Source organism: Oncorhynchus nerka, linkage group LG2 (genome assembly GCF_034236695.1).
Source record: "Oncorhynchus nerka isolate Pitt River linkage group LG2, Oner_Uvic_2.0, whole genome shotgun sequence".
Lineage (NCBI taxonomy): Eukaryota > Metazoa > Chordata > Actinopteri > Salmoniformes > Salmonidae > Oncorhynchus > Oncorhynchus nerka.
This window is the reverse complement of record NC_088397.1, coordinates 19,408,229-19,434,351: the sequence shown is the minus strand read 5'-3', so window position 1 is coordinate 19,434,351 and position 26,123 is coordinate 19,408,229. Positions and strand designations below refer to the sequence as shown.

At 43.8% G+C, this 26,123-nt stretch overlaps 1 protein-coding gene across 1 annotated transcript; it reads left to right on the top strand.

Annotated features, from left to right (window-relative positions):
- Positions 1–502: 502 nt before the first annotated feature.
- Positions 503–7,950, top strand: LOC115124315 (transcription factor Sox-1a-like). The gene is made up of 2 exons (XM_029653719.2): positions 503–1,810; positions 3,110–7,950. Exons 1-2 carry the CDS (start codon positions 824–826, stop codon positions 3,137–3,139), a joined length of 1,017 nt encoding a protein of 338 aa, XP_029509579.1. The 5' UTR covers positions 503–823; the 3' UTR covers positions 3,140–7,950.
- Positions 7,951–26,123: the final 18,173 nt, after the last annotated feature.

Below are 26,123 nucleotides of genomic sequence, written 5' to 3'. Positions count from 1 at the left end.
GGCTATGGGAATTATCCTATTTCATTGCAATATTGTACTGATCCCAAAATTATTCGAATTGATTTAAAGCAACATCTTTCAATAGAACGAGTTAAAGATTATTTCCATGTCATGAATATAGATAGGCTACCAATTATAGTTATATAATCACCTGGCTATGAAATGCATATGTAGACCTAGCCTACATTCATTTTTGTATAACCAATCAATGTTATTCTCGACATAAGCTTTGTTTTGAAAAGGGGGGCCACACTGTGGACCGCGCGCATCTGTTTGGGGGAATTTTGGTCTAAAACTGTCATTTTCCCTATGCATTATCATCGCGGCCATAATCTTTGTAAAATAACCAAACTTGTCAAAGTAGGTTATTGTTATTTACGTTCCCTTATGGGAGTTGGAGGTAACCCACTACTTGCGGGTGAGTAGCTCTAGCCCTCCTATGTCACCTGACCGCGAGACTGCATGCAAATCACGCCTTTCCTAAAGCGCCATTGGCCACCACCACCTCATTTAGTCGCTGTCAACGCGCATCATATGGGTAAGCTCCGTAACTTTACTACTATAGGCACAGAAAGTAGCTCAAAGAGACGCTTTTCATCGAGCTGGTTGTGGAAAAAAAACAAGAGGAGAAAACGACTAATACAGAGAAGGAAGGAAAAGTTTATCGAAGTACCTTTTACTTTGGATTGTATTTCTTCATTCCATTTTTATTTATTTTTTTCCGGGAGGGTTGATTTGCGCAAGTGACGGTGTGTGCCAGCAGTGTGGAGGTGCCGTGACTGAATGTTTCCGTGTATTGGTTGAAAAAGTTAACACCAGGTGAATGTATAGTATGATGATGGAGACTGACCTACACTCCCCAGTGCCCCAAACGAACACGAATTCGGGGCACATGGGAGGATCAAACAATGGGAACAAAGTCAACCAAGACCGCGTAAAGAGACCGATGAACGCCTTCATGGTTTGGTCCCGGGGCCAGCGGCGGAAGATGGCTCAGGAGAACCCCAAAATGCACAACTCCGAGATCAGCAAGCGGCTCGGCGCCGAGTGGAAGGTGATGTCCGAGGCGGAGAAGAGACCCTTCATCGACGAGGCGAAGCGGCTACGAGCTATGCACATGAAGGAGCATCCGGATTATAAATACAGACCGAGACGGAAGACCAAGACACTGTTAAAAAAGGACAAATACTCTTTGGCCGGTGGGCTGCTTACCGGGACAGGGGGTGGGGGTGTCGGTCTAGGGATGAGCCCTGGGGTCGGACAGAGGTTAGACAGTCCCGGGGGTCACGGTGGTGCGTCTGCTGCCAGCTACGCGCACATGAACGGCTGGGCGAACGGTGCGTACTCTGGGCAGGTGGCTGCGGCTGCGGCGGCCGCGGCCATGATGCAGGAGGCTCAGCTCGCCTACAGCCAGCACCCGGGCAGTGGGCACCACCACCACTCACACCACCACCACCCGCACAACCCCCAGCCCATGCACCGCTACGACATGTCGGCCCTCCAGTACAGCCCCATCTCGAACTCTCAAAGCTACATGAGCGCCTCTCCGTCCGGCTACGGCGGGATCACCTACACGCAGCACCAGAGCTCTGGTGTCGCCTCGTCCGGGTCGATGGGCACGCTGGGCTCTCTGGTGAAATCGGAACCGAGTGTGAGCCCTCCCGTCTCTACTCACTCGCGCGCCCCGTGTCCCGGGGACTTGAGGGACATGATAAGCATGTATTTACCGACGGGGGAAGCTGCAGGTGACCCGTCCGTTCAAAGTAGACTTCACGCGCTACCGCAGCACTACCAGAGCTCCACGACAGGGGTAAACGGAACTGTTCCATTGACACATATTTAGAAAGAGAGAGAGAGAGAAAAACATGACTGTGCGATAGCGCAACAAAATCACATAACCAAATATTTACCTCTTTTAGAATGTTGCTATCTCTTTGTACAGGCTATTGGTTATTGTACATTGAAGGCGAATATCTTAATTAAAAAAACAATAAGAATACATTAGACAAAATTAACTTTTTCAGTGGGGTATTGTCTGTCCAGGTTTATGAAACGCGAGTAGGCCTAATTGCTCGGTTTACTTGCTTTCTAACTGATGGGGATGCCAAGATTTGAGACGATTTAGGTTGTGAAGTATTTACATTTTCTGTGGAAACATAACCGTTAATAAGGACATTTAAATGAGATAACCGTGTGATTAGAATGAATGTGGAAAATGTTTTGAAAAGTTTACAAGATTTCCATTCATTTCACGTTTTCTCGTCTTCACGTGGGTTGCTGTATCTGAACCATTTGTTTTTGTTGTTGTAAAAAAATAAATCATGTAAATTGTGAATAAACACTAGATGAGATTGATAAGCAACTGTAAATAATTTATTAAATGCAATTCTGCCAGGAAAGAAAACAATTTTGCGTTGAAGTATGAGTTAAATCAATTTCCCAGATGTTTCACTGGTTATGGAAAACGTGTTAGTTTCGTTACTTTGGATTGTATAGGTTTTCTACTTGACACAGTTTGAGTTAACAATGTTAAGGCTAATTAATATTTATATAATTGATGGCAGATTAACAAATTACATAACAAAACATCTACGAGATGCTGGCTCTATTGGTTGTCTGTCTAAACCAAAATCGGGTTAAAACGTATAGTGACTAAAATCGAATAGAGTACATATGGCAAATATGAGTAAATAAGGACGAATTAGTAATGCTGGACGTACTAACTTGTCACACAACCTTGACGGTTTGATGCTCGGTTTAAGCACGAGACAGGACATCAGACAGGGTTATAGGCCTATACATTCATTTAGTTGGAAGTGCAGCAGCAATAGCTTTAATGATAATATCATGTATCATATCAGGATTCAGCATGTTTGGAATAAATATACTCAGATATGTGATAACTGGTTTGGACCACTGAAATAAGATAGGCCCACTAGCGTTTTAATGCATTTTATATATAAAATGGGTCATATCATTATTATTAGCATGTCATTACTAGCATTATGCTATTGTTATTAATATTACTGATTAATCAAATAGCTGTAAAATATATATCAGATGCTCTTTGAATGTAATTTAATAATATATCATATATCTTTCGTTTTAGTACCTAAAGAAAAGGACGACGTTGTGGTAGTCGCGAGGAAGGGAACAAGACAGGCTCGAGTCACAACACCTGTTGACTTGGCTAATGTCTCGTGGGAGGAACTTCGTCTCGGTCGACTAATGTTTTGATTTGATTTTTTTGAACGGGCTTGTTTTGATTATCTGTCCGGTGACATCTTTTTTGACCAACAGGAAGACGCTCACGCCATCGGTCAACACTAGTTAGGCCTACTGATGACAGAATCACCCCTTTTAAAATAAGTTATTTGACTGTCTGTTTTTGCTCTTCTAAGATCCCATATAATTTGCATAATAATGTAAACTTAATTGTGGACCAATTGTGATGATTTGACATGTGCGTTCTGGCTATTTGTTGATCATTGCAATATAACTATGAATAATTTTTTTTCACATTCCCTGTTTCATGTTTGTCATTATACTCATAAATTAACTCACAATATTTCAGTCATTTCCACAACTCGTAATGTGCGTAAAGATTTTACTTTTCATTGACATAATTATCATTTTCAAGAAAGTACAAAAATACGTGTATTGGTCTAAAATAATCTCATAAACTATAATATTCAAATGAGGGAATAAACGAAATGAGGGAATAATCTCTGCTCTCATTTTATTTCATTCATTTACATTGAACTTTCAGAAAGCGTTGTTATTCAAACTTTTCCAGAACTTGTTGCAATTTTGATGGAGATGACAGACACAAACTGGAAGAATCAGTGCGCCAAGATGGAAAAACATAGGCCCAATATCATTAACTAATGGTGCAAATCTACAATGGCATTCTTTTTACATGTTGTTTGTAGAGAATTTTCAAAACTTGCGTCATATTGACCTTTGATACTCGTTTCCTCCATGATTTTTGTTCGCGGTGCAATAAAGTAAATTCTTTGAAAAGTGGTAGGATTACAAATGAGAAGTAAAGATGCTTATTTTGTCAAAGATGCTTTCTTTAGAGACGGATATCTTGGACGCAAGGCTTGATCCCAAACTAATCCAAATTCAATGAAATGTGAATGGATGCAGATACAAAGAATATACAATTATTCATTGGTCATTTAATTAACATTCTCAATGTATCCTTGCTCACTCCTTCAGGGTATATACCAGAGACGCTGTAAAGGCGCACGTGGAAATAAATCCTTTCAGCTTCAGCTAAATCTGTCCGGAGACCTGGTGTGCCATTGACATACCTTGGCCTATAGGCCCACCTCGGCAATGACGTGTGACGTTTTAAGGGGATAGACATAACAAGTTAACAATCGATGAGAGCGGAGTAACTGATCAATAATCGGTGTGTATATCTTCATTTACTCCGTGCGTACTCCTCCTTACTGAAGTAGATGAATCAGTGTGCAGTCAAGACACCATCGCACAGTACCTGTTTGGTTGTCATGGGGGATTAGTGTTACTGAGCGGAGTAGTGGAGAGTGTTTTGTGTAAAGTAGACAAGGATTTAGACGATCAGAAGAACTAACCCCGGGGTCAGAGGCAAGTCAAAGACTCTCACAATTGCGCACCGGAAGTCCGGAACCATGACGTCAGTCCGGTTCCCCAAGCTTCGCCAGCCATGAAGCAAGTCACACAGGTCCTAAACAAAATATAATATAGAAATGTGGGCAAGTTATCAAAGAAAGTATTTCAGATCGCGTTTTATCGTTTCTATCATCGTCTCTGGACCTTCACGCTTCAGTCCATTCGCGTCAGCGCTCTATAGGCTAATAACAGGTCAATAGCCAGGCATATAACCGTAACATTTGGCCTTACGGTCAATACCGAGCTGTTCATTCAAAATGATGGCTGAGAGTTGGAAAATCTAAAAGTGTCTATGAACTATTTTAGGGTATCCTACATCCCACTTCTTATACAGGGATATTTTAGATTGGATTCCTGTATATGGTGTACAAACTGGATTGTTACTCTGACAAAACACACTTAACCAGCCCTAGTATAAATTCAAATAATAGTCTATAGGCCACTGTTCTATTCAACTACCATAGGTCATCAAACTATTCATCCTCAACATTTGTACTCCTCTTGTCTAAGTTGTTCTCTGGTATCCAATCTTTAACGTAATAGAGGTAAAATGCGTTTCTAAAAGCACCATCAGATAGAAATGACATGTATCGATTTAAATGTTGTTCTAACCTACCCTACTACACACAATCCCATACTACATTTGATTTGAGTCTTATCGTGTATCTAAAGTAGAGACGCACAAAGAGTGGAGCAAGTCCATGGACCGTTTCCAAATCCAAAATAAACGTTCTGCAAAATTTCGCCTACAATAATTACCCCATTCTTTGTGAAAAGTGTGTGTGTGAGAGAGAGAGAGGCAGCGGAGGCCCCTGACCATTATATCTCCCCACCACGCGGTATTCTTATCTTGTAGACACTGATACATTCAGCACCAGGAAGCCTCAGACGCGCGTTAGTATTTGCCACCCAGTAAACCCCCGATCTCTTGCACTCGGTGTCCTAAATGTGGATAATTAGCATCACTTTATCACGCCTCCGCATATTTTTTTTTCGCTCCTAAAAACCTCTTCGCTGCCATTGGTTGCCTTTCTGTCACAGGAGATTATGGAGACAGATTGCAAAAACCGAATGTGCTGAAACCAGATTAGCACGGAATAGAAATAGCAACCGGGCCAATAAATTCCTCGCGAGGGCCTTATCGTGCAATTACACGTTGACATGTTTAACAATTTTTCAGCCTCTTAATCCTCCGCCCCTTCCAAGAGTCGACGTTTTGTGCCGTGTGTGTGTGTGTGTGTGTGTGTTCATGTGTGCGCGCGCGATGTTTTTCCACCCTAAATAGAATCCTCTAAATGTGAAAGACAACTGATAAAGACTTGGGAAACATTTGATAACAACATTTAGGTAGTTTAGATACAGACCCGTTTAGATAATACATATCACTGATTTGAACGATATTCACTTAATGGGCGCATTCCAAAATAATCTGGGCCAATAGAGCACATGAGACCCAACAAGACGCTTGGTATGGGCATGAATATTGGACATCAACTCGGGTTTGCATATTGTCAGTTGACAATCTATTATATTTCAATATATAATATCACTAAAGCCTGAACATAAAGCTTCGGTCAATATTAATTTTCTTCATCGTTGGCTTGACGGACTGATATAGCCAGATACCATTATTCAAGCAACACGGACAGACAAAAGTTAAACAGAAGATTTTTATGGGAACATTTTTGGATGTCTCTATGTAATGTTAGTGATTTATTTTGGTTTTATAGTTGGCCCGCCGTCTGCAGCGGGTCTTCCGCTCTTGTGAAGCCTGGGTAGAGGTGATTGTGAGCAGCTCTGCTGGAATTTGGCTGGGCCTGGTCTTGGAGCGCTGCCCCATGCTGACTCCCCATGCATTGAACTGGGCCCTGTGTGTGTGTGTGTGTGTGTGTGTGTGTGTGTGTGTGTGTGTGTGTGTGTGTGTGTGTGTGTGTGTTGTGTGTGTGTGTGTGTGTGTGTGTGTGTGTGTGTGTGTGTGTGTGTGTGTGTGTGTGTGTGTGTGTGTGTGTGTGTGTGTGTGTGTGTGTGTGTGTGTGTGTGGTGCTTGCGGTTGGAAAGTTTCACTCAGTCAACCGTGCTCTCATTGGCTTCACAAAGCAGATTACAGGCCTCAGCGAATTCCTGAAGGCAGCGAGATGCGACGCAGGTGCAAGGGAGACCAGGAACCCCTCATTGGCATAGCGGGGCAACCATTGGGGACAATCCACGGGACCACACAAAAACCCTCACACTCTGTCCGAGCACAGCCGAGAGCTTGAAATGCAATGCATGGAAAGAAATTAAACTGGAGAAAGATGGCTTTTAGTATTCAGGAAAAAAACGTTAGTTACAGTTTAAAATGAACCATTTTTATAGATGTGTCATCTTTTTGGTTTTATTTTGATGTTAGGCTACATCTCTTCCCTCACCTGAACTGACTCATGAAATAATAATTCCGATAATGATATATTTCTGATTGGCAGGTACTAAAGTTCATCACGTTGACAAAAGCTGTATACATGTCCTGCAATTTCACGAAGTTATTTGCAAATTCCAAAATCATTATTTTACACAGAACTTGACAATCCATGACTAGGTTCTAGTTTAATTCCAATGGTGTGTTTTTGGAAATTGTGAATGTCAATGAAAGCACATTACCATTCATAACCTTTAAATGATTTAAATCTCTTTACTTTCCCCCACAAAAAGCTCCGACGCAGTCATCCTGTGACGGAAAGCAAAGAGCGCTAGACCTATGCCATCATGACTTTATATTCAATTAGAACAATTTCTAACTATCAATTACCGACGAAAGCCACAAAATCCCCCGGGGACCGGTAATCACCGTGACCGGTCTCAGTCGGTCCTCAGAGCCATTGAACAGTGCGGCAGGGGGACTGGGCATAATTAGGATTCTCAGCGCGTAGCCCTCCCTGGTGGAAGAATGACTGACTGTTGCCTTCTATTTGATTTTACAAGAGGCCTCTTTCTATATGATCAAGCTATTATAGGCCTACCACGATTTCATGGCTAATCTTTCTGAAATTGTCTTCTAAAATGTCGTGTTTGTTTTCGTTGTTGTCTCTCTCTCTCTTCTGCATTTGAATTACAGCTACAGTTCAGAAAAGTTCGTTTTCTTTCATTACACAATTATCGTGGATGTAATGCATGTAACGCATGTAGAAACACGCTGCCGCATTAGCCTCTATTGCATTACAAGCCTTTATGGAGTCAGTAACTGTTTGAAATCTGAGGTAAGGGAGAACTCCCCACTCTAACAATCTGAAGTGTCTGGATCAAGTCTAGGAGGGGGGGTCTATGAGTGTTTGAAAACGCCCCAATGGGACTCCATGGAAGCGGCGGCATTTGTGAGTTTTCCCCTCTCTAAGTTTCAATGTTCATTCCGCTAAGGGAATCTGCCGAGTCCATCACATGAGCCCCGAGCTCCGAGCTTCAGTCACCCAGCTCTACCCCCGCCATCCTCGGGTGATTAGCGGACAAAAGAGGTTCCCCTGGACCGGTTATGGTAGTCAATCAAGCAGAACGGGCTATGCAAATGTCTAAGAAAGGCGAGAAGATGGCGAACAGTGCTCCCAATTGTTCGGCACATTTCACAGCACCACGCAGCTGCACCTCTGCGGTTGTCCGGGATTGAAGTGTTCCTACTAGGATACCCCCCCCATCCTCCCCAGTCCCCACCCCAGATTGGAAGAAATAATGAAACTAAAGAATGAAACTATTAAACGTTTGATACAAAAATGTATTTCTATTATAGGACCTATTTTTCAAAATAACTACAATCAGGCTGTATAACACTTATTAGTACTTACAAATAAATAAATAATGGACAATGTTCTCTATTGCTGCCTGCGTTTCAATAAACAATATGTTTAGGCCTACATGTAATTTCTCATTCTTCAAGCACAACAACTGCATGTTTCCCGCATGCAGCACAGAAAACAAGGGGAACGTTAAGGTAGCCTAATGACCACTTATGTGCTGTTCTATACAATTGCCACTAAGTAGATACTGTTCTCTCAGTTCATGTCACTCCAGGCGTAAATACCCCCTTTACACCAAGCTGGGAGACCCACAGCCAGCAGGGAAAGCTCATAGAAGTAATTCTATTTCTGTCGAACCTTACATGGAGCTGTCCAGGTGCTGAAATTCCATATAGGCAGAGATCCCTGCAGATGATTGTTTTAAGCCCTTACCTTAAACAACATATAGTGGGTGACTGACGATAACATTATCCAATTCTGATTCTGATTTTAATTCTGTGAACTAAGAGCTTTTGGGTTATTATTTCTTTATTGAAAGGCAAACCTTTGCACCGAAAAGTAAATTATGATAAGAAATGTATGTATGTCAAATAAAATAATGATACAAAAAGGTGTAGGAGTGGAAGATTGAAACATTCAATGTGAAGTTCATTCAAATCAAACAAACTGCTACTCCAAGTGCCTATAAGCCAGGAACAGCCAGCATGAGGCTCTCTGAGAAGTTGATCCACTTTTCAAAAACTATACCTGACCAAAAAAGTAGAGCATTTATCCCAACGTGAACACAACTTTGACTCACTCAGTAATCACTAATCAGCCAGTCATAGGTGCTAGTGAGATGACTCTTTCTCTTTCCCTCTGCTAGCCTGCTGGAGCTATAGAGCTGGAGCTGGAGCTGGGTAATTTGCAGATAGCAGGTGGGTCAAACTTCACACATTTCCCTCCACGTCTTGGCCTTTTTTCTGCCATTCCCCTGTTGAGCTGCCAAAAAATAAACGGCTGCAAATTAGCGTCAATTATGACGCTGGCTGTGTAATTTAGTGGCGTTTTGACACGGAAAGCCGGCAGATGTGGGGAAGTCAGAGAGAGCTGGTTCCCCTGGGGCCCTTAATTAAATCATACTAATCCACTGACCTGAGGGTTAAGGCACAGGGCAGAACTGCCTTAGTCTGCTGGAGACACTGGGAGAGGACAGGGTGAGAGAATGAGAGGGTGGGGGGAGGTGCTGTACGTGTGTGTGTGTGTGTGTGTTTGTGTGTGTGTGTGTGTGTGTGTGTGTGTGTGTGTGTGTGTGTGTGTGTGTGTGTGTGTGTGTGAGAGAGAGAGAGAGAGAGAGAGAGAGAGAGTATTTAAGTGTATTTGACTGTGTCTGAGCTTGTACATTGCCTTCGGAAAGTATTCAGACCCCTTGAATTTTTCCACATTGTGTTACGTTACAGGCTTATTCTAAAATTGATTAAATTGTTTATTTTCCTCATCAATCTATACATAATGACAAAGCATAAACAGGTTTATAGAAATTTTGTCTGATTTATTATTATTATTATTATTATTTTTAATACAATTTACATAAGTATTCAGACCCTTTACTCAGTACTTTGTTGAAGCACCTTTGGCAGTGTTTACAGAATCAAGTCTTCTTGGGTATGATGCTACAAGCTTGGCACACCTGTATTTGTGGAGTTTCTCCCATTCTTCTCTGCAGATCCTCTCAAGCTCTGTCAGGTTGGTTGGGGAGTGTTGCTGCACAACTATTTTCAGGACTCTCCAGAGATGTTCGATCGGGTTCAAGGCCAGGCTCTGGCTGGGCCACTCAAGGACATTCAGAGACTTGTCCCGAAGCCACGTTTACATTGTCTTGGCTGTGTGCTTTGTCCTATTGGAAGGTGAACCTTTGCCCCAGTCTGAGCGTTCTGGAGCAGGTTTTCATCAAGAATCTCACTGTACTTTGCTCCGTTCATCTTCCCCTCGATCCTGACGAGTCTCCCTGTCCCTGCCGCTGAGAAACATCCCCACAGCATGATACTTCCACCACCATGCTTCACCTTAAGGATGGTGTCAGGTTTCCTCCAGACGTGACGCTTGGCATTCAGGCCAAAGAGTTCAATCTTGGTTTCATCAGACCAGAGAATCTTGTTTCTCATGATCTGAGAGTCTTTAGGTGCCTTTTAGCAAACTCCAAGCGGGCTGTCATGTGCCTTTTACTGAGGAGTGGCTTCCGTCTGGCCACTCTACCATAAAGTCCTGATTGGTGGAGTGCTGCAGAGATGGTTGTCCTTCTGGAAAGTTCTCCCATCTCTACAGAAGAACTCTAGAGCTCTGTCAGAGTGACCACCTCCCTGACCAAGGCCCTTCTCCCTTGATTGCTCAGTTTGGGCGGGCGGCCAGCTCTAGGAAGAGTCTTGGTGGTTCCAAATTTCTTCCATTTAAGAATGATGGAGGCCACTATGTTCTTGGAGACCTTCAATGCTACAGAAATGTTTTGGTACCCTTCCCCTGATCTGTGCCTCGACACAAACCTGTCTCAGAGCTCTACTGACAATTCCTTTGATCTCATGGCTTGGTTTTTGCTCTGACATGCACTGTCTACTGTGGGACCTTATATAGACAGGTGTGTGCCTTTCCAAATCATGTCCAATCAATTGAATTTACCACAGGTGGACTCCAATCAAGTTGTAGAAACATCTCAAGGATGATCAATGGAAACAGGATGCACCTGAGCTTAATTTAGAGTCTCATAGCAAAAGGTCTGAATATTTATGTAAATAAATTATTTATGTTTTTATTTTTAATACATTTGCAAACATTTCTAAAAACCTGTTTTCTCTTTGTCATTATGGGGTATTGTGTACAGATTGCTGAGGAGTTTTTTTTATTGAATCCATTTTAGAACAAAGCTGTAACATAACAAAATGTGGAAAAAGTCAGGTGGTCTGAATACTTTCCGGAGGCAAAGTGTATTTGTCTGTCTGTGTGAACCTGTGAGTGTATTTGTCTGTCTGTGTGAACCTGTGAGTGTATTTGTTTGTCTGTGTGAACCTGTAAGTGTATTTGTCTGTCTGTGTGAACCTGTGAGTGTATTTGTCTGTCTGTGTGAACCTGTAAGTGTATTTGTCTGTCTGTGTGAAACTGTGAGTGTATTTGTCTGTGTGAACCTGTGAGTGTATTTGTTTGTCTGTGTGAACCTGTAAGTGTATTTGTCTGTCTGTGTGAACCTGTGAGTGTATTTGTCTGTCTGTGTGAACCTGTGAGTGTATTTGTTTGTCTGTGTGAAACTGTGAGTGTATTTGTCTGTGTGAACCTGTGAGTGTATTTGTTTGTCTGTGTGAACCTGTGAGTGTATTTGTCTGTCTGTGTGAGACTGTACGTATATTTGCCTGTATGTGTGAACCTGTGAGTGTATTTGTCTGTCTGTGCGAGACTGTACGTATATCTGTCTGTCTGTGTGAACCTGTGAGTGTATTTGCCTGTCTGTGCGAGACTGTACGTACATTTGCCTGCGTGTGTGAACCTGTGAGTGTATTTGTCTGTCTGTGCGAGACTGTACGTACATTTGCCTGCGTGTGTGAACCTGTGAGTGTATTTGTCTGTCTGTGCGAGACTATACGTACATTTGCCTGCGTGTGTGAACCTGTGAGTGTATTTGTCTGCCTGTGCGAGACTGTACGTATATTTGCCTGCGTGTGTGAACCTGTGAGTGTATTTGCCTGCGTATGTGAACCTGTGAGTGTATTTGCCTGTGTGTGTGAACCTGTGAATGTATTTGCCTGTGTGTGTGAACCTGTGAGTGTATTTGCCTGTGTGTGTGAACCTGTGAGTGTATTTGCCTGTGTGTGTGAACCCGCGAGTGTATTTGCCTGTGTGTGTGAACCTGTAAGTGTTTGTATTAGCCTGTGTGTGTGAACCTGTAAGTGTTTGTATTAGCCTGTGTGTGTGGACCCGCGAGTGTATTTGCCTGTGTGTGTGAACCTGTAAGTGTATTTGCCTGTGTGTGTGAACCTGTGAGTGTATTTGCCTGTGTGTGTGAACCTGTGAGTGTATTTGCCTGTGTGTGTGAACCTGTAAGTGTTTGTATTAGCCTGTGTGTGTGAACCTGTAAGTGTTTGTATTAGCCTGTGTGTGTGAACCCGCGAGTGTATTTGCCTGTGTGTGTGAACCTGTAAGTGTATTTGCCTGTGTGTGTGAACCTGTGAGTGTATTTGCCTGTGTGTGTGAACCTGTGAGTGTATTTGCCTGTGTGTGTGAACCTGTAAGTGTTTGTATTAGCCTGTGTGTATCCTTACATATGTTTATGTGTGTGCCTACCGTGTGTTGGTGTTTGTGTGTTGAGACTGAGGCAATATGCAAATCTCAGGGAGGGGATTTGCCTAACCAGAGAACCATGCTTGTTAGTGATACCCTGGCTAAAGATTTTCACAAACACCCACCTCCTTGATCCACTTTCATAGTTATTATTACACTGTCCGCACAGCGCAGAGGGAATCTTTACTGGCACCGCTACACCATGGATCCATCCGGGATTAAACATGTTGGTGGGAACAGTCAGGAGGTATTTACGTTTTCTCATTATAGCTTTATAATCTGACTCCTCGCTGTATAAACAACACACACATAGGCTTAGTCAGCCCAGGCAGTACCCCGATACTGTTTTACATCCTCTTCCATCTAGCTCATTTCTGACTTGGAGAGGATCCAATGGGATTTTACTCTTCATTCTGGATTTCTTCTTGTATGGACATAACTATAGAACAATATATTTTAACGCAAATCGTGGCTAAAAATGAAATCACAAATGAATGTAATATGCGATGTGTGAGTTTGTACCCACTCCTCTTTTCAGAACTAAACAAACGACTGATATTGAAATGTTGCTATTATGGAAGATGTGTAATCATGTTGCTGCAGTCAGCAGCTACAGTAACTTTACACTGTTGTGAGTGGGACAATGTTTTAAATGCCCTAAACTCATGTTTTATAAGCCCATATAATAGAGAGTAAAGGAATCTGTTATAATTGTCTTATTCAGTATAGTTTTTATCCAAATGCAAACTAATAAATTAAACTAAATTAAATAAATGTATTCATTCTTTGCCTGTATGTTATTTCTTTGATTGCGTATATTTAATCATCATGTGTGTGTGTGCGTGCGTGCGTGCGTGCGTGCGTGCGTGTGTGTGTGTGTGTGTGTGTGTGTGTGTGTGTGTGCGTGCGTGCATGCGTGTGTGTGTGTGTGTGTGTGTGTGTACCCATGTGTGCAGGTGTGTGTGGGTTTGTTGGGGAACAGCCATCCAGTGTATCAGCATATGCAGAGAATGTACGTACCACAGCAAAAGGCTGTCTGGACCTCTTTAAAGTCATTTATCACATCATTAGGATCTTTTTGTTTACAAAGCCCTGCTCCACAAGCTTCCAACTGACCTAACTTCACTGTTAAGATTTAGAATGACAAGTCATCAAAGCCGTTCACAGGGTTGGTTTACTCTGGAGACTGTTTTGGTGTCTAGAGAGTTAGGTCAATCAGCCTTTAACTTCCTGGTGTCTAGAGAGTTAGGTCAATCAGCCTTTAACTTCCTGGTGTCTAGAGAGTTAGGTCAATCAGCCTTTAACTTCCTGGTGTCTAGAGAGTTAGGTCAATCAGCCTTTAACTTCCTGGTGTCTAGAGAGTTAGGTCAATCAGCCTTTAACTTCCTGGTGTCTAGAGAGTTAGGTCAATCAGCCTTTAACTTCCTGGTGTCTAGAGAGTTAGGTCAATCAGCCTTTAACTTCCTGGTGTCTAGAGAGTTAGGTCAATCAGCCTTTAACTTCCTTGCACTGTATGTTTGGATTCATCTCCAAAAGACGTATTGATTGGATGCTTTGGTGTCGCTAAAGCTGACAGAGGATTTTTATCACGCTGAATGTGTTTGTTTTAAATGACTGTGTTTTTTTTAAAATCTTAATGTGTATTTAATGTGTTTATTGTGTATATTTATGTATCTACTGTATGCCTATTGATGCGTTAATTTTTGTATTGTGCAGAGCTTATTTGCAAAAGAGACTTTAGTCTCAATATGAGTTCCCTGTTGAAATAAAGGTCAATAAAATACACATTGACACTGGAATTGCCACAATTCATCCACATTCTAGTGAGCAAAACAACACTATAGCCGGCAAACCAAATCCAAGGTGAGTGTATGGTGAGAGATTCAAAGGGACGTACACAACAAGGCTCCCCATCCCTGTAGCTGTGGGGAGTTATCACACAACAGCAGAGTGGTTAGAAATGCCTTCAAAACCATTTGAAGATGTATTAGTGGTTCCTCCATTGCTGCCAATGGAAGCCCAATGAGAAGTACATGGGTGTTTTTTTAGCATCTCCAAATTCCCAGCGTTGCTAAGGTGCTTTGGGGAAAGGATTAGACAGTGCTGGCAGAGGGGAGCAAGCCTTGCTGATTTCCTACCAGCAAGAGGAGACAAAGAAGGAAGGAGAGAGAGGAGGAGGAGAAGAAGTGAGGGGGAATGAAGGAAGGAGAGAGAGGAAGAGGAGAAGAAGTGAGGGGGAATGAAGGAAGGAGAGAGAGGAAGAGGAGAAGAAGTGAGGGGGAATGAAGGGAGGAGAGAGGAGGAGGAGAAGAAGTGAGGGGGAATGAAGGAAGGAGAGAGAGGAAGAGGAGAAGAAGTGAGGGGGAATGAAGGGAGGAGAGAGGAGGAGGAGAAGAAGTGAGGGGGAATGAAGGAAGGAGAGCGAGGAAGAGGAGAAGAAGTGAGGGGGAATGAAGGAAGGAGAGCGAGGAAGAGGAGAAGAAGTGAGGGGGAATGAAGGAAGGAGAGAGAGGAAGAGGAGAAGAAGTGAGGGGGAATGAAGGGAGGAGAGAGGAGGAGGAGAAGACGTGAGGGGAAATGAAGGGAGGAGAGAGGAGGAGGAGAAGACGTGAGGGGAAATGAAGGGAGGAGAGAGGAGGAGTAGAAGACGTGAGGGGAAATGAAGGGAGGAGAGAGGAGGAGGAGAAGACGTGAGGGGAAATGAAGGGAGGAGAGAGGAGGAGGAGAAGACATGAGGGGAAATGAAGGGAGGAGAGAGGAGGAGGAGAAGACGTGAGGGGAAATGAAGGGAGCAGGAAGAACAGGTTGTATAAACATGAGTGGAGAAGAGAGAACAGAGCGACTCTAAACAGTAATTAACACAGAGGAAAGGAAGGTTTCACCGTCTCACCACCAACGGTGTGAGACCTGTCACCGTATGCACGTACGCACGCACACAGGCACGCGGGCACACACACACACACAAACATGCTCTTTTTACTTCTTCAGGCACTCTTACTCAAGACAATCCCACAACTTATTCCTTTGCAGTGACATCACAATAAGGTAAGGTCATGTAAACTGTTAGAGACAACATCACAATAAGGTAAGGTCATGTAAACTGTTAGAGACGACATCACAATAAGGTAAGGTCATGTAAACTGTTAGAGATGACATCACAATAAGGTAAGGTCATGTAAACTGTTAGAGACGACATCACAATAAGGTAAGGTCATGTAAACTGTTAGAGACGACATCACAATAAGGTAAGGTCATGTAAACTGTTAGAGACGACATCACAATAGGGTAAGGTCATGTAAACTGTTAGAGACGATATCACAATAAGGTAAGGTCATGTAAACTGTTACAGAGGTGACATCACAATAAGGTAAGGTCATGTAAACTGTTAGAGATGACATCACAATAAGGTAAGGTCATGTAAACTGTTAGAGACGACATCACAATAAGGTAAGGTCATGTAAACTGTTAGAGATGACATCACAATAAGGTAAGGTCATGTAAACTGTTACAGAGGTGACATCACAATAAGGTAAGGTCATGTGAACTGTTAGAGATGACATCACAATAAGGTAAGGTCATGTAAACTGTTAGAGATGACATCACAATAAGGTAAGGTCATGTAAACTGTTAGAGATGACATCACAATAAGGTAAGGTCATGTAAACTGTTAGAGACGACATCACAATAAGGTAAGGTCATGTAAACTCTTAGAGATGACATCACAATAAGGTAAGGTCATGTAAACTGTTAGAGACAACATCACAATAAGGTAAGGTCATGTAAACTGTTAGAGGTGACATCACAATAAGGTAAGGTCATGTAAACTCTTAAAGATGACATCACAATAAGGTAAGGTCATGTAAACTGTTACAGAGGTGACATCACAATAAGGTAAGGTCATGTAAACTGTTAGAGATGACATCACAATAAGGTAAGGTCATGTAAACTGTTAGAGATGACATCACAATAAGGTAAGGTCATGTAAACTGTTAGAGGTGACATCACAATAAGGTAAGGTCATGTAAACTGTTAGAGGTGACATCACAATAAGGGAAGGTCATGTAAACTGTTAGAGATGACATCACAATAAGGTAAGGTCATGTAAACTGTTAGAGACGACATCACAATAGGATAAGGTCATGTAAACTGTTAGAGGTGACATCACAATAAGGTAAGGTCATGTAAACTCTTAGAGATGACATCACAATAAGGTAAGGTCATGTAAACTGTTAGAGACGATATCACAATAAGGTAAGGTCATGTAAACTGTTAGAGGTGACATCACAATAAGGTAAGGTCATGTAAACTGTTAGAGACGACATCACAATAAGGTAAGGTCATGTAAACTGTTAGAGATGACATCACAATAAGGTAAGGTCATGTAAACTGTTAGAGACAACATCACAATAAGGTAAGGTCATGTAAACTGTTAGAGACGACATCACAATAGGGTAAGGTCATGTAAACTGTTAGAGAGGTGACATCACAATAAGGTAAGGTCATGTAAACTGTTACAGAGGTGACATCACAATAAGGTAAGGTCATGTAAACTGTTACAGAGGTGACATCACAATAGGGTAAGGTCATGTAAACTGTTAAGAGACAACATCACAATAAGGTAAGTTCATGTAAACTGTTAGAGACGACATCACAATAAGGTAAGGTCATGTAAACTCTTAGAGATGACATCACAATAAGGTAAGGTCATGTCAACTGTTAGAGACGACATCACAATAGGGTAAGGTCATGTAAACTGTTAGAGAGGTGACATCACAATAAGGTAAGGTCAATGCAAACTGTTACAGAGGTGAAATCACAATAAGGTAAGGTCAATGCAAACTGTTACAGAGGTGAAATCACAATAAGGTAAGGTCATGCAAACTGTTAAAGAGATGACATCACAATAAGTTCTATGTAAGGTCATGTAAACTGTTCTACTCATCTATTTTCTCAACAGGTTAACAGACAGCACAAGTCAGAGAGCTTGTCCAGGGCCAAGGGGGTCAGACCAAGCCGGCAGGCCTCCTTGATAGGTGGAGCCCTCTCTCTCTGCAGCGTCCTATTACAGCAGGGAAGGAACTGGATATGACCCTGTTTGTAAAACTTGACACAATGAACTTGACAGACAGACAGATTTCTCCTCTCTCCCCGTCCGTTTAGGGTTACTGTGATCTCATTATGGGGCTTGAAAGGGGACAGGTAATGCTAGCTGGGGTGGCATGGCGTGGCTCTAGCAGTGCCCCGGCCCCAAGACTTTATTCTCCAACCCAAGCCTTGATTACCTGAACCGCCCAGGCTCCATTTCAACCACTTATCTCAGCCAGAAATAATCATCTGATCAGCCACTGCCAGGGCCACAGGGGGCCACAGAGAGAGACAGGGGCATCAGGTCATTTTCCAGCAGGTTAAATACTAGCCAGCCTCAGAACCATACTGCGTGGTGATAGACAACTCATCTATACATGTATGGACAATGGCAATAACAGAGTTGTTTTAAGAATATACAGAATGAATACATAGTCTACATGCAACACCCGATCTGTTTTGGATCCAAATATTACCTTGTAATGATGTGTCAGAGCATTTACACTAACTACTGCATCCTGTATGTCGTCCTTACTGGTACCATATAAATATCATTCAAATTCTGTGACTGGCACCTTTACTGAACGATAACTGTGCTTTCTTGAATAGATTTGTTATTCACTTCCCAGCCACTGTAAGTGGTGTGTGTTCTGTAACGTTCAGTTGGACGGAATGCGAAAACATAACAAAAACTCTACACGGAAACCACCATAACAGACATTGAAAAAAGCATATTGAATGTAAGGAGGTAGGGAAGGAGGCTTCGGGAGGGAGCATTTGAGTGTATTTTTGACCTCCCTGAGGAAAGTGGCTGAAACTCCAACGTCTCGATCGCTACAGTCCTATTCTCCTGTACCAATTTAGCGGGGCCCCCTGCGTCCCTGCCTAGCCTCTAACACAGAGCCAGGGACAATAGGCCCCCACTGTGCTGGTCTGCCTGGCTCTCAGCTGCCAGGAGAAGTGCATGCTGGAGCCACAGGGACGCATTATGGACATATTATTCTGCCCCACAGTCTACCAGGGCCTGGCCCAGTGGCCCCTCATGGCCACCAACGGCCCTCCAGCCACACTAAGTGCAGAGAAGGGAATTAAGTGACATTTTCTCCGAAGTTGTGACCTTTGTTTTTGCATTGACTCGAGAGACATTAAAAACACACAGGCACACACATACATTTACAAGTACACACACTCTCTTCCACGCATACACACATTCTGCAAGTATACAAGAACACGGAGTACAAATGAAATATCTGAAGTGCTTATGCCTCTCTCTGTACACACACACACACACACACACACACACACACACACACACACACACACACACACACACACACACACACACACACACACACAAACACACACAGCTCCAGCACATGTTGAGCAGATGAATAATAATGGGTGTAACTGCAGCGTGCTGCACAGAGAGATGAAGTTCATGAACACGGCTTAGTTACTCTCTGTCTGTCTGTGTTTCGTGCACCAATGAGATCCCAACTCCTCCACCCAGCACCGCTTTGCTTCCGTTGCTGCAGCCCAGATTCTGTGCCTCTCCCTGGGCTTGGCTCCCGTCCATCTGGGGGATACTGGAAGCTGTCAGGCTGTGAAACAACTTCCACAGGAACCTTCCTTCCTTCACTGGGGGAGACAATGTTCCTCTTAGTGTGGGATGCAGTCACTTCCGTCACAGTTCAACAACCAACACATTCTGGATATTTGGAGGTGGGGGGAGTCAGATCTGAGCATACCCAGAGTTTGTGAAAATTGGTAGAATATTCTCTGAGTTGTTTCATCTACTTTTATCGTAGAGCTCAGAATGGGTGTATAGAGAACATCCAGAACATTCTGGAAACTATAGCAAAGTGGCCTGATGAAGAAGAGTGATTTGTAGTGATAGTCTGTTAGACAACGCTTTGACACCGTCAGAATGTCACCTTGAACGTCTGTTGTGACCAGACTGAGAGCCAGTCTGTGTGGTAGGATTCAGACCTTCAAAGGGCGTCTATTACCTCTGTCCATCTGGCTACTACTTGGCGAATCAAATCAAATCCAATTGTATTTGTCACATACACATGGTTAGCAGATGTTAATGCGAGTGTAGCAAAATGCTTGTTTTTCTAGTTCCAACAATGCAGTAATAACGAGTAATCTAACCTAACAATTCCACAACAACTACCTTATACACACAAGTGTAAAGGGATAAAGAGTATGTACATACAAATATATGAATGAGTGATGGTACAGAACGGCATAGGCAAGATGCAGTAGATGGTATAGAGTACAGTATATACATATGAGATGAGTAATGTAGGGTAAACATTATAATGTAAACATTATATTAAGTGGCATTGTTTAAAGTGGCTAGTGATACATTTTTTACATCAATTTTCCATTATTAAAGTGGCTGGAGTTGAGTCAGTGTGTTGTCAGCAGCCACTCAATGTTAGTGGTGGCTGTTTAACAGTCTGATGGCCTTGAGATAGAAGCTGTTTTCAGTCTCTCGGTCCCTGCTTTAATGCACCTGTACTGACCTCGCCTTCTGGATGATAGCGGGGTGAACAGGCCGTGGCTCGGGTGGTTGTTGTCCTTGATGATCTTTATGGCCTTCCTGTAACATAGGGTGGTGTAGGTGTCCTAGAGGGCAGGTAGTTTGCCCCCGGTGATGCGTTGTGTAGACCTCACTACCCTCTGGAGAGCCTTGCGGTTGTGGGCGGAGCAGTATCCCTACCAGGCAGTGATACAGCCCGACAGGATGCTCTCGATTGTGCATCTGTAAAAGTTTGTGAGTGCTTTTGGTGACAAGCCAAATTTCCTGAGGTTGAAGAGGCGCGGCTGCGCCTTCTTCACCACGCTGTTTGTGTGGGTGGACCAATTCAGTTTGTCTGTGATGTGTACGCCGAGGAACTTAAAACTTTCTACCCTCTCCACTACTGTCCCATTGATGTGGATAGGGGGGTGCTCCCTCTGCTGTTTCCTGAAGTCCACGATCATCTCCTTTTTTTGTTGACGTGGAGTGTGAGGTTATTTTCCCGACACCACACTCCGAGGGCCCTCACCTCCTCCCTGTAGGCCGTCTCGTCGTTGTTGGCTAGGGTACACAGCTGTGTCCAGGGAATCCTCATCGGCTCCAGGTGGATTCAAAGGATTAAATAAATGACATATATGGTTTTCTTTCATTTCACCCCAATGTCTCTTTCACTAAGATTGCCTTCCAATCAATCTGTCCCTCACAGACAGCCAGACAGACATAAGACTCGCAGACAAGTCAGCCAAGACAAGACCAGACCTGATTCACACAGACTCTCTCTTTACAGCTATAAAAACTCCTCCAAACTAGAGAGCAGCTCATGTACTCTTCATCGCAGGCTAAACGAGCATCATTATCATAGGGACCGTCTTCTCTTCTCTCCACAATTGATAGATCAGCAATCAGCCCCTGAACAGTCGGCTCCCCTCTGGCTCCGGATCATTTTGTACCTTTTAACCTCGGAGCAGAGCAGCCCCAGCTTTTAGTTTGACAGGCAGTAAGAGCCAGGAGAGTCTGTGTAATGGGATGCTCACAGCAGGATGGATCAGCCTGAGTCGGCCTGACTGTAGCAGGGGAACAGGGGAGAGGAGAGAGGACAGGAGAGAGAGGTAGGAGAGAGGGAGAAAGGGAGAGAGGGAGAGAGGACAGGAGAGAGAGGTAGGAGAGAGGGAGAAAGGGAGAGAGGGAGAGAGGACAGGAGAGAGAGGTAGGAGAGAGGGAGAAAGGGAGAGAGGGAGAGAGGACAGGAGAGAGGGGTAGGAGAGAGGGAGAAAGGGAGAGAGGGAGAGAGGACAGGAGAGAGAGGTAGGAGAGAGGGAGAAAGGGAGAGAGGGAGAGAGGACAGGAGAGAGAGGTAGGAGAGAGGGAGAAAGGGAGAGAGGGAGAGAGGACAGGAGTGAGGGGTAGGAGAGAGGGAGAAAGGGAGAGAGGGACAGAGGGCCCTGGCTGCATAATGTCATCTGACTGCAGGAGAATATGGATCAGAGGGAAGATGATAGAGTGGATAGGTCGAGAGCTTAAAACTGGCTCCTGTGGATGGTGAATAGAAGGGCTAGATGAGATGGAGGGAGGGAAGAGGGAGAGGGAGAGAGCGAGATAGAGTGAGGCTGTCTCACCTCAACTCAACTCTGTGGGGCCTCCAAGCCCAGAGATGACACGGCTCTTTTGTAGTTGAATATAAAAAGTGAGAGTGTACGCTAACCTGTCTTTCTTTTACTCTTTCTTTCTTCCTGAAGGAAAGGAGACGAGCAGAGGGATCCATTTCATACTATTGAGATGAACCTGTGGGTAGAGAGAAAGCACTGTAACAGTTCCCATGTGCTGTGAAGTAACACTATCCCCTCTTGAGTGAAGAACCCATGAAATGTACCTATGGAGAACCACGACACAGGATGTCACCTAAAGTATTGAAACAGGGCAGGGAGTTGGAGACAGTACGGAAGTGGAAACGTATAGATCACGTCAAGACTGCTGTGTTACTCCACAATTGGCGTCTTCATAGTGCAGTGTCTCTGACTGGGTAAACTCCCAGCCCCCGGCTTCTCTCTCTCTCTCTCTCTACACAACACTGGATCTGAGAAAAAGAGAAATATCTTTGTTTTGAATCTGATGATAACTGTTTATTTTCCAAGCTGTCGAGAAAAAGTCTCCCTCCTGACTTCCTCTTGGGGGTTTTTAGACACTCCTAAAGCGGTGCAATAAAACAACGCCTCACTTTCCTCTCATCACGGTGCTACTAACACACAGCCTGACAATAATGTGTGTGTTCGCTGGTGATAAAACAACGCCTCACTTTCCTCTCATCGCTGTGCTACTAACACACAGCCTGACAATAATGTATGTTGGTGATAAAACATACAGCCTCCCGGTACTCCCCTGTGACTTCCTGACTAACACAGACAGCCAGAAGAGTCACATTCCACACAACGCTATCAATAAAATCATTCATTCTGCTTCTGTTTCTTGTTTTGTTCTACTGCGCAATTTTGCATTTTTCCACTCCAATGTTAATTCCTAAGAAGATTAAAGAAAGTTAATTTAGTACATTTACCTTCTAGATATAAATTAGGACCACAGGAGGTTGGTGGTTCCTTAACTGGGGAGGACGGGCTCATGGTAATGACTGGAGTGGAATCAGTGGAATGGAATCAAATCCACCAAACACCTGGTTTCTATGGGTTTGATGTCATTCCATTCACTCCGTTCCAGCCATTATTATGAGCTGTCCTCCCCTCAGCAGCCTCCTGTGATTAAGACCTAAAAGGTTGGACCAACCCAAAGAGGACTTAGGGTCTACTTGGACCTGCACTAGGCCTAGGTCCTACATCAATACATCCACACAAAGGAGTGGTCATTACATTAACGTTGATCAGGGCCACTTCCTAATTAGTGATAAATAAGGCCTATGCATACCCATACAGCCTTCTAATCAAGCGCTCCCAGTTGACGGTGCTATTGTTCGATGGTAGGACCACCGCTTGGCTTTACTGGGTTCTGTTGTTCCACCACGACTAATTGCCTGATCGACGGCTCAGATAAACTCACGTTATCGGGGCGTCGGGGGTGGCTAGGCTAACTACAGCCCACTCCATCTAATGAGCTAGAGGCCAGGTTGTAAAGAGAGAGTGAAGAAAGGGGTTTTATACTCCTATACTTTATTTAGTGTGGTTATCAATTCTAATACTTATAAAGGGACAAAGACCTCCTCACCAATGTTTAGCTGACATGTTTATGCTAGGTTATATCGCAGTTTAATTCACTTGGATTTGTTGATTTAGTCACTCTTCAACTACAGTATGTATTTGTGTAATAAACTTCATATAAAATGTTGTGTTGTTTCCGGTGAGTTGTTTAATCTGAAAGTTTACCTGCCTAACTTGCATGACATTTGATGGTGATTGGCCTCACCTGTCCAGGTATCCCAGAGTTCCTGCTGTGGCCCTGGGACCGGGGCCAAGGCCTGTCAATCAGCTGTAATTTAATCCTGTGGGCCCGGTCTGGGCGGTGGATCGTGTTCAAGCTGGTGGGGATCTGCGCGGGGATCGGCGTGGCACCAAACCGCTGACACTATTTACAAGGCCAAACTTCAACAGGCTCATATTCACCGTGCTGCTGATGGGACTAGATAAAGCTGTTCTCTCTCCCAGCAGCCCATCAGGTCAGCACTGAGACACACAGCCGCCCTGAAGGAAACTGACCCTCTAAGCTCCTGTTGCTCAATAATATACTCTATACCCCACTCAGTGTTTTCTCTCTCTCACTCACACACCCTGCTTCTCACTGTATCGCTCTCTATGTCCTCTCTCTCCATTATCTTCCACCTCTCTCTATGTCTTTCTCTCTCCTTTATCTTCCACCTCTCTCTGTCTCTCTCTCTCCTTTATCTTCCACCTCTCTCTATGTCCTCTCTCTCCTTTATCTTCCACCTCTCTCTATGTCCTCTCTCTCCTTTAGCTTCCACCTCTCTCTATGTCCTCTCTCTCCTTTATCTTCCACCTCTCTCTATGTCCTCTCTCTCCATTATCTTCCACCTCTCTCTCTGTCTTTCTCTCTCCTTTATCTTCCACCTCTCTCTGTCTCTCTCTGTCTCTGTCTCTCTCTCTCCTTTATCTTCCACCTCTCTCTCTGTCTTTCTCTCTCCTTTATCTTCCACCTCTCTCTGTCTCTCTCTGTCTCTGTCTCTCTCTCTCCTTTATCTCCCACCTCTCTCTCTGTCTATCTCTCTCCTTTATCTCCCACCTCTCTCTGTCTCTCTCTCTCTGTGTTTGATCTGATGCTAACAAGACCTGTGTTTACCCTAGTTGATGCTAATAGGACCTGTGTTTACCCTAGCTGATGCTAACAGGACCCGTGTTTACCCTAGTTGATGCTAACAGGACCTGTGTTTACCCTAGTTGATGCTAACATAACCTGTGTTTAGCCTAGTTGATGCTATTAGGACCTGTGTTTACCCTAGCTGATGCTAACAGGACCTGTGTTTACCCTAGTTGATGCTAACAGGACCTGTGTTTACACTAGCTGATGCTAACAGGACCTGTGTTTACCCTAGTTGTGTCACAAATGACACCCTATTGCCTATGGGCCCTGGTCATCTGTGGTGCACTACATAGGGAATAAGCTCCTATTTGGGATGCAAAGCCTCAGTTTTTCTAGATGTGATTTGGGTTCATTGTTAACAAGGTGATGTGGATGATTTGGTTAAGAGGGACATAATGGAAATAATTATTTGGATCATAAACAGGAGTTAACTGATAAAGCATTGTGTGTAATATTTCTAAATGAAACTAAAGTGAACTAGCGAACTAACTACACTGTCTAACCACAGACCTGGTCTAGTTCCCAGGTCAGCCCTTAACCTCCTGCTCTGAACCACTCCAGCCTCACAGTCACCTGTGTTTTGTGTCGCAGTGATCCACCATGGCAACTTAAAGGCTCTGCTAGAGGGCGTGGGCCATATCAATGGTCCCCGAAGTCAAAACCTTTAATTCAGCTGTATTGTTCTCCTAATCCTCTCCTGTCCATCATGGCTCAGTAAGTGTCTCTGCTGCTGGCCGCCCGCAAGAACGGGAGGAGGAGGAACTTTCATCTTGGATCGAGTGACTGGGAATGGAGGAATGCTCGGCCAAGGTACGGTGGCTGTGTGGCTGTCCCTGGGCTATAGGCACCCTCGGGACCCTCCTGCCCTCCTTCTCCTCCCTCCTTTATTCCTTCCTTATTCCCCAGCGCTGGCTGCCTCCTGCCCGCTGCCCAGACAGACAACAAACGGAATTATCAGAGGTATCAGTGACTGTCGTCTGGACAATAGCCTGTTACCCCTCACCACCACAACTACAACAATCACCACCACAACTGCAACAATCACCACCACCACACACACACACACACACACACACACACACACACGCACGCACGCACACATGCACGCGCGCGCGCGCGCACACACACACACACACACACACACACACACACACACACACACACACACACACACACACACACACACACACACATATATATAAAAAGGGGGATTAAATATGATGCTGCTAGTGTTATTTGATAGTCTCCAATTCTATCTGCTAATGTCCTAGCTGATCTATCCCCTAAACCACACAATCTACAGTATAGATACATCTTTACATCATCGTAGCCATGGATATAGAGCCCTGATATATTGTCTAAGATGGTAACAAACTAGATTTATGCTAGGATAACCTCTGCTGAATTCAGCCATTGTGTCTCTAGACTGAACCATCTTAAGTCCTCCAGAGCTCTGTAAAGTCTCTTTC

Excerpts from the sequence above, each read along its gene's own strand:
- LOC115124315 (XM_029653719.2), top strand. The coding sequence starts at position 824 with ATGTATAGTATGATGATGGAGACTGACCTACACTCCCCAGTGCCCCAA. Across the intron at positions 1,811-3,109 it reads ACCAGAGCTCCACGACAGGG|TACCTAAAGAAAAGGACGAC; the intron begins GTAAACGGAACT and ends CTTTCGTTTTAG.